The sequence below is a fragment of the Mesoplodon mirus genome (assembly GCF_964341445.2).
Source record: "Mesoplodon mirus genome assembly, chromosome: 1".
Taxonomy (NCBI): Eukaryota; Metazoa; Chordata; class Mammalia; order Artiodactyla; family Ziphiidae; genus Mesoplodon; species Mesoplodon mirus.
In genome coordinates, this window is record NC_138976.1 from 705551 (window position 1) to 714138 (window position 8588).

The 8588-nt window shown below is 63.6% G+C and overlaps 1 protein-coding gene across 1 annotated transcript; it reads left to right on the forward strand.

The window, feature by feature from the left end:
- The first annotated feature begins 5329 nt into the window (after positions 1-5329).
- On the forward strand, positions 5330-6596 carry NRARP (NOTCH regulated ankyrin repeat protein). Its single transcript, XM_082620874.1, has one exon. It carries the CDS (start codon positions 5409-5411, stop codon positions 5751-5753), a length of 345 nt encoding a protein of 114 aa, XP_082477000.1. The 5' UTR covers positions 5330-5408; the 3' UTR covers positions 5754-6596.
- The last annotated feature ends 1992 nt before the right edge of the window (positions 6597-8588 follow it).

The following is an 8588-nucleotide window of genomic DNA, read 5'->3' on the forward strand; positions in this document are numbered from 1 at the left end:
CGGGTGGTGGCCGTGGACTCCTGCTGGTTTCCATTTCACCCCACACCCCCGAGCATGCTCAGCGCCTCGCAGCCATCCCGGGAAGACGGAGCTTTCCTCGTGGTCAGGAGGCTTGGACCCTGAGGCAAGAACTGCCCAGCGCTCAGCAAGGAGGCATTCGGGAGGCATGCCTGGAGGAGGAAACGGCCTGGGCAAAGGCCCGAGGGCCGCACCGGGGGGCTCTCCAAGTCTGCTGGTGCTCAGCAGGGCTGGAGGGGTGCAGGACGGGTGGCTGGGCTCCATGTGCTGCGTGGTCCACCCACTTTGCTGTGGCGGTACGTGCCGGCCCCCGCACCACTCACTCCCCACAGCGGGCCCAGGGCCCAGCCGGGCCACCCTTGAGACCCTCCTGGCACTTCAGACTCCAGTTAGCGCGGACGGGGGTCCTGGGGGCCCTCCCTAGGGAACAGGCCCCAGCTGGGCCATGTCCCCACAGGGCCTCCTTCCTTCACGCAGGCTCAGGGCTGGGTGGCCTCCTCGCGTGAGCGAGACCAGCAGTCGGCACTGTTGGAGGGCCCTGAGCACATGTGCGTTTGAGCCTCCATCCTCCCAACGGCAGGAAGTAGCTGCTGCCGCCCCGCCATCAAGGGAAACTAAGGCTCAGAGCCAGTGCCAACACCCAGAGGGCCCACAGGGCCAGGCGGTGGAGCCGGGTCGGGGCTCCTGCGAGCAGAGGGCCTGGGCACAGACCCGTCTTGCCCTCGCCTGCCTCCTCCTGGCTCACCCCCAGGAATGCGCACCCACCCCGGCTCACATCCCTTTCCTGTCCTTCCTGCCCCGGGGCGGAAACCAGCTCAGATTTGCTGAGGAGCCAGGCGGAAGCCTCGGAGTGGCGGGGCCTGGGGGCCCGGGGAGGGTGCCGCCTCTCCCCAGGGCGGGGCACGTCTGCAGGCCCGCGGGGCACAGGCGGTGCCATCCCGGCCTCTGCCCCGTCCCTCTGTTCCTGACCACACAAGGGTGGCCAATGCCTCTGAGCCCCCCAGGGTGCAGACCCCCGCTGGGTGCCCAGCACTGACCCACTCAGCTCCCCAGCAACCCAGGGGCCTGCTGGGCCAGGGCGTCGCCCCACAGATGGAGAGAGGAAGGCCAGCCCAGGGACGTGGGCTGCGTGCGAGGGCCAGCTCTGCCACTGCAGCCTTCCTCCACCCTGAGGCCACTGAGCCGAAGGGGCAGGCAGGGGTGCCAGGGTGAGCGGGCCCCTACCAGGGCGGGGACCCTTTGCGCTAGGGTGCTGCTTCCAAGAGCGGGACCTCCAGCCGCACGTCCTGTCCTGGGACGGCAGCCCCGTCCACACTCCTTCCCCCCGTAGGGTTAAGAGGAAGCAGCCGGGGGTGCCGGCCCCACTCCCCAGCCCAGCTGCATCCTGGAGACTCTTCTGTGACCCGAGGCCCTGGTGTCGCAGCCAGCCCTGGACAGACAGAGGCCGGAGCCAGGGAGAGGCCAGGACCACAGGCTCAGGGAGACGAGGCCCGTGTCCTTCCAGACCCGCCAGGCAGGTCCGCCCCCAGCTCCACTCTGCCCTTCCCCCTGCGCAGCCCTCTAGGGAGAGGAGAGGACAGCTGACTGGGACCTGGTCCTCACGCCACTCCCGCCCCATCCAGCTGGGCTTCCCGCCTCCCCACCCCTCTGCTGCCTAGACTGACTGCGTCTGTCCAGGGACCCTCCGGGCTCACTTGCTCACTGCCAGCCCATCCTAGGCCCCAGCCCCCACCCTGGTCCTGGCCCATCGGGAAGTGCCTTCCTTGCCCCGTGACCGCTTCAGGCCCCTTTCTGGGCTAGGGGTCAGACGCCAGGCCGACAGGGTGGGCTGTGGCCCCGGTGCCAGGCCTGCCGCTGCAGCGATTGTCTGCTGCAGTTCCTGCCCCGGGCGTCCTTCCTCCGCTCAGGCCGCCGCTGGCCCGGGGCTGAGTGTTTGTTATTTGATCTCTATCCTCTCGGCCCTTCTACCAGGTGTCTGGGCTGCTGGGAAGAAACACTCTCCTCTTTCCCACGCTCCCCGACACATTTTAATGAATTAGCTGGAAGCCCCGCCCCCACTGCCCGCCTGCCCGCTCACCCTCCCACCCCTGCCGAGCGCTTTAAGGTGGCCACGGGCCTCGGCCCAGCTCTGGCCATCGCCCCTTCCACACTGTCCTCTCTCGGCCGCCCCTCCCAGACCTTCCCAGCTTGGGTCCCTGGGTGTGTCCCACCGCCCACTGCTCTGAGCCTCTAAAGGAAGGGGGTCCCCAGAAGGAGGAGGGAGCCCTCTCCAGCCCTGGACTCCATCCCACCATGGCCTTCCAGGGTGTCACCCCGGGCCAGCTCCCAGGAGGACAGGGGTCCAGCCTTGTAGTCAGGGTTGGGTCTGTCCCCCCAGATCCAGGTTGAGGGCTTCTCCTTCAGAGCCAGTGAACCCCTTGCCTGTTTGTGGAAGTGTCCACATCACCAAGGAATGCCACGCACGTGGGAGGGGGCTTCTCTGAGCCCCAGGACTGGGTCTGGCAGGGCTGAGCCTCCTCCCCCCCTCCCCCCGCCCCCCGCAAGGCATTTGGAACAAACGTCCTCCTTTTGGACGTGTCCTTCAGCAAACATGAGCAAGTGCTTCCCGGAGCCCATGCCCCACGTGTCCCTCTCCCTCTCCTGTCCTTGAACAGGGCAGCTCCTGGCACATGGGGTGTGGACCAGAGCGACCCCGAGAAAAAGTACCCTCAGCCGCGGTGGAGCAGAAGCCACGGGCCTTCCATCAGCTCCCCATGGACATGTGGGTAGGGTGGCCATCACCCCAGCCCCATAAACGAGCAGCGCGTTGAGGGGGAGGCTCAGGTGGTCGCCGGGGCTACACCTGTCTGACCCATGCTCCGAAGCAAGGGTGGGGCAGGCAGCGACCTCAGGCTACGCCCCTGTGGCCACTCCAGCCGCACCGTCCCTGCCAGGGGCACCGAGCCGACGATTTCATGGCTCGAGGTGGCGGCCTCGCGTTCCCACACTGAGCTCACAGGGGCCCTTTGTCTGACGCCCGCCAGGGGCGTCAATGGGACTTTTCTCCCAGCCTCTGCTCCTGGACCCGGCGGGGTCTCCAGATGCTCTTCTCCAGGCCAGGGGGCCTCAGCCCACCTGGGCTGGGGCTTCTCTGTGAACCTACCACCTTCTGGGGACGGCCCTGGGCACAGCCAGGCCCTGGCAGATACACAAAAACCACAGACATGACTGGAAGGAGGTCCTGCCCTAGACACGTCCTCAGAGCTCCCTCCCCTCCATGCTGATCCAGGGAGCCGCAGGCAGGGGCGGGTTGCCCAACAAACAGGTCATGGCCTTGCACAGGGTCACACCTCCCCACTCCAAGGGTCCCTACCCAGAGGTGAACGTGGGCCTGGGTGCACAGAGCCCAGGACAGCCTCGGCTGGGCCTCCCTCTGAGCCATGCCTTGACTCTGGTGCTGGGGAGGTAGTCAGGGACCCCACCCGCAAGGTGTTCAGTTCAGCAGCCACTAATCCAGGCCCCCTTACTGCGCCCAGAGACACGTCCCCACAGGATGAGTGGGGCAAAGGAGGGGCTCCCAATAGCAGCAGCACCCCCGTCACACCCACGGCCAGGCCAAGCACAGCCCCGGGCTTACCCACCTGCATAGTGGAGAGCTCCTGGGGGTCGGGGGTGGGGGCATGTCTGAGCAGAGCAGCTGGACCACCAGCCACAGGAAGAGAAGAGCTAAGCAAGGGGCTCGGGTGGCCCTCCCTGGCCACTGGAAGGACCCCAAGGGAGTCAGCCAGGGTCAGGCCTGAGGTCTTGCCCAGTGTTTCCTTCGGTTTGGCTGCAACTCCTCCCAGGTCACGGAGCAAGGTGAGGGCTCATCCATGTGAGTCTCGAGGCCTGGGGGGCATGGGGCAGACACCCACCAAGCTCTCCCCAAACAAGGCCTAACAGGGTGGTCTCCCCAGCTGAGGCCCTGAGCTGCCTTCCCGGGAATTCCCAGCAGCCTCGGAAACAATTCCAGTGCCTTCCCCAGGCCTACTGCTCCGAGATTCATTCCTCCTTAATTTCCAACGACCACAGCAGAGCTCTAGACTGTTAAATCCTATCGAGGAAATGGGGCCGCAGTGTTAAGTGTGTCAATAAAAGATGGGTTTACTGTTTAGAAATGAGTCGTTTCAGAGTTCTCTTTCAGAGCAGCACTGGCACCTGCCCTGGGGCTGCTCACCTGGCCAGGCCTTACCGGTCCCGTTCGTGCTGATGGGGGTGGCCCAGGAGAGCGCGGCAGGCCCCCCACTGAGGAGCCCCACTGCCAAACCGCCCCCAGCCCTGGGCCTCCGCACCCACAGACCTGCTTCTTCTCCGGGCAGGGCGGAAGCCTCAGGGTCTGGCTCCTCATGCCAGTCAAGTTAGGGAGCAAACTCGGGGTGACCCGGGCCGCCAGGGGAGCCGTCCTCGAGCGGGAGGGCCCTGCGTGGCTGAGACCACACGCCCGAGCTCTTCGTGGGGGTGTCAGCCTCGTGGAAATGCGTCCCGCGGGCCGGGCTTGGCGGGTCTCGTCACCGCGAGGGCCCGGCGTGCTGGGAACGCTGAGGGTCCGTGGCCAGCGCTCCAGGAGAGCAGAGTGAGACCCGGGGTCTCTACCCAGGCCCCCCCGAGTCTGAAATGCCCGCGAAGACCACCCCCCAGGGGAGGCCTCCTTCGGATCCCCTCGGGGTCGCGCTCGGCCCTGGGCCGGGCCTGTTCTGTCCCCACAGGGAGCTTGGAATTCCCCAGGTGGCCGGAGGGAGAGTGGGCGGGACGACGGTAGAGACGCGGAACCCCACCCCCCCCCACCCCCCCACCCCACCCCCCCACACACACACGGCCACCTGGCTCACGGCCCCGTGCGGCCGGCGACCAGCGCCCCCTGCCGCGCTGCACAACCCCCCGACACGCCCCCGACACGCCCCGCCCCGGCACCGCCCCCACGCGGGCGCCGCCCAATCGGCGGGCCGCCGGCGCGCGCGTCACGGGCGCCCTATTGTTATGCAAATATAAAGGAGGTAAAAGTCGCCCAGGCGCGGCGGGCGGGCGGGCGAGTGCAGCGGCGCGTGGGGAGGCGCGTGGGGGCCGCGTGGGAGCCGCAGCCGGAGCGAGCAAGGACCGGGAGCGCGCGGCGCCGCCGCCCCGGCCCGGCCGGCCCCGCGAGCGCAGCGCCCGCCCCCGTCGCCCGCCCGCCGGGCGCGGCTGGATGTGGCGGGGGTCCCGCGGCGGCGGCCCCTGGCCCCCATTGCCCGGAGCGCCTAGCGGCGGCGTGCGGGGCCCGGGGGCGCCGCGCCCTCCATGCGCCGCGGCGCGCCCCGACGCAGCCGGGGGCCCGCGCCGAAGCCGCCGCCCGCGCTGAGCCCCGGCCCGGCCTGCGGCCAGCGCCCGGCGGCAGCATGAGCCAGGCCGAGCTGTCCACCTGCTCGGCGCCGCAGACGCAGCGCATCTTCCAGGAGGCCGTGCGCAAGGGCAACACGCAGGAACTGCAGTCGCTGCTGCAGAACATGACCAACTGCGAGTTCAACGTGAACTCGTTCGGGCCCGAGGGTCAGACGGCGCTGCACCAGTCGGTCATCGACGGCAACCTGGAGCTCGTGAAGCTGCTGGTCAAGTTCGGCGCCGACATCCGCCTGGCCAACCGCGACGGCTGGAGCGCGCTGCACATCGCCGCGTTCGGCGGCCACCAGGACATCGTGCTCTATCTCATCACCAAGGCCAAGTACGCGGGCAGCGGCCGGTGATGCCGGCCCGGACCCCGACCCGCGCGCGGGCCCCGCGCGTGTCCTCCCTGCTGTACCTTCCCTCCAACTACCTCGGTGTGCGCCCGGCCCTCGGCGCCCGCGGCCACCACAAGTCCGGCGCGCAAGTCGGTGCCCACGGGAGCTGCGCCCGCCCACCCGCGGCCCGGGGTCGGCGCCCCCCGCGGCCGCCGGGGACCGGCCGGAGCGCTTCCCACGGCCCCGCCCGCCGCCGCGCGGGTAGGGGCAGGGCGCGGGCTCCAGCCCCTTTGAAATTTGAGTCTCGCTACCAGCAAGTTCGGAATCCCGAGACACCGGATCCTCCGCTCAAAATGTTCTCCTGAAGGTGGAAGGACCCGTGGCCGATGCGCGACGGAGACGACGCTCTGCTCTTCCCGGGGTTCTAAACTATTTATCACGTGTGTGCATATTTGTGGGTGATGTTTGTGCGCCTGATTTTTTTGTTTGGAAAGTATTTCGCGTGGTCAATGTGGTTATGGGGGGGAAGATGCATTTTTTTTTCTAGTCTTAAAACTAAAAACTTGAGTCTGTCATTTCTTGGTTGCACTGAAATACCGCCCAGCCTGATGGTTTCCCCATGCTGCTCCGTCTCCCTCCGGCTTCTCTCCCTCACCTCTCTCCCCTCCTCCCCGCCCTCCCTTCCCTCCTCTCTCTCACACTCACACACACAATTCCGCGTGAGTTTTGGAAGCCCCCGGCCTCCCTCCGCCTTGTCCGGTGAGAGGCCACCATCCCCCAAGCCTGCCGGTTTGCAAAGCTTCCGCGGGAGCCTGGGTGCTCGGGTGTGGTGGCGGTGATGGGGGGGTGGGGGTGGGGATCAAGCCTTTTCTAGTGAGTTCTATTATAGTTAACAGTCGATTGCACACTTTTTTAAAAAAAGTAAATGGATTTGCCACGATTAAATGTCATAACATTTATGACAGAATATAAAATATTAACATATTTTAAGCCAAGTTTTAGGTGTATTTTTTGAATCTTGGTTATAGACCCAATTTTAAAGGGCGTTGTATCCAGCGTTGTGAAGGCAACTGTACCCATATTTATATTTTTATAAAATGCCTATTAAGACTGTGAATCTCTTGTGCTAATTGCTGAGTGAGCTGAAGGGCCGCTTTGCCCCTCTTCAGCCTCCCGGAGCTTCAAGGACCCGATTCGAATCCGAAAATCCTGCCACGGGGGAGGGGCCGCCGGGAGGGGCCGCGCGAGGACCTAGGACGGAGGCGGTGCTTCTGCGTCACTTTCTGTCCCGAAAGGCGCCCTTCCTGGTTTCAGAGGTTCCAATTTTCTATGCAACCCCACACCCCTTGTTGTTTTGATCCTGAGAAATAAAAGGGAGGCTGAATTATTCAAATTTAAATGAGGCTTCCCCTGGGTAGAAGTGCTGCTGACCCTTCGTGCAAAAATGGGGAGCACTTGAGGACACAGGTGGGTGGAGGCCCTTTGTGCGTGGCTGGTCAGATTTGGGCAGTCATCTGTGGCTTTTTATAAAACTTTGTGTGAGAAGAATATATTGATAATGTCAGTGAAACAAGCAGACATTGAAACTGAGGCACAGATTACTCCAAAAGGAGTTTTTCTGTATATTTTTTCTAGATGCAAATACCTTTTTTAATTATGTTAATTAATGTTAAGACTTTCTAGGCTTACATGGAAGCTGTGTATGGGTCCCGGTGTGATCACTTTTAACTGGATGAAGTCTGCAGCACATTCCTGAGTGTACGATATAGACTTGTAGCCCAGCGTGAAAAATTTATAAATAAATTTTTCATTGATCTTTTTATATTAAATAAAAGTTTGTTGGTTCTTCTTGGGCTTGGCACCGGGACGAGGGTCAGGCTGCAACATGCTGTTTGCGGGTGACGGCTGTGCAGCGCTTGGCTTGTTTCCACCTGAAGACAGAGCCTGGTAAGCTGCCTCGTGGCTCAGCTCAAAGGCACCGCAGTGGCCACGCACAGGACTTGTGAGGGCCCGCCTGCCTTCTTCCAGCCATGGGAGTGGGACACCTGAGGGCGCCAGAACCACTTCCTCTGCTCCCTGGCAAAGGCCTCCACGTGGAAAGTTCTACTTGAAGCTCTTCCCGCCCTCCCCCCTCCCAAAGCCAGCCTGAGATGCCACGGGTCTTACGAGGGCTCAGGCCCCTCTTGTCTCCCTGCTTCCGGCTACTGTGGGTTTCTGCTGGACCACCTGCTGCACAGAAAGGGTATCTTTTAAATTTGGGGGAACTTCTGATGAGTAAAGGGCCCCTTCCTCTGCTCCGGTCCCCGGTGGTGCCTGGGAGATGAGGCAGCAACTCCCCCAGAGCACAGACCCCGAGTTCGACTCTGGGTCCACCGCCGAATCTTGCATGGGAGGGGGTGCAGGGGAGGACATCCACCGGAGGCAAGAGTAGCCTGCCCAGAGGAGACTGGGAGAGCCAGTGGGCCAAGGAAGTTTTAACTTTACTGGGACTCAAGAGTTACAAGATAACTTTCTCCTGTAAAGCTTCCAGAGCCCCCTGTGAGAAGCCTGAGGGTGTCAGCTTCCCCTCCTGGGGTGCAGCTACATTTTGTCCCAAGACCGGAAGACAGACGCATTGCCCTTACCCTGTTCCTACATTGCATCTCCAACTCTGTTCTGCCCTGAGGATTTTCCGAGTGAATTTTCAGTTGGTTACACAAGCATTTACTGACCCCCAGCTGGCCCACTAGATGGACCAGCTCCCTTGTTAGACGTCACAGAAGTGAGTGGAATATTTGATGCAAATGAGGCCCCAGGGGAAGGCCTGACCTGAGCCTTCAGGGGGAGTGGCTGAGGGTGCTGGGGGTGCCTGGCCCCAAA

Bases quoted from the DNA above. Each gene is read 5' to 3' on its own strand.
- NRARP (XM_082620874.1), top strand. From the start codon at position 5,409: ATGAGCCAGGCCGAGCTGTCCACCTGCTCGGCGCCGCAGACGCAGCGC.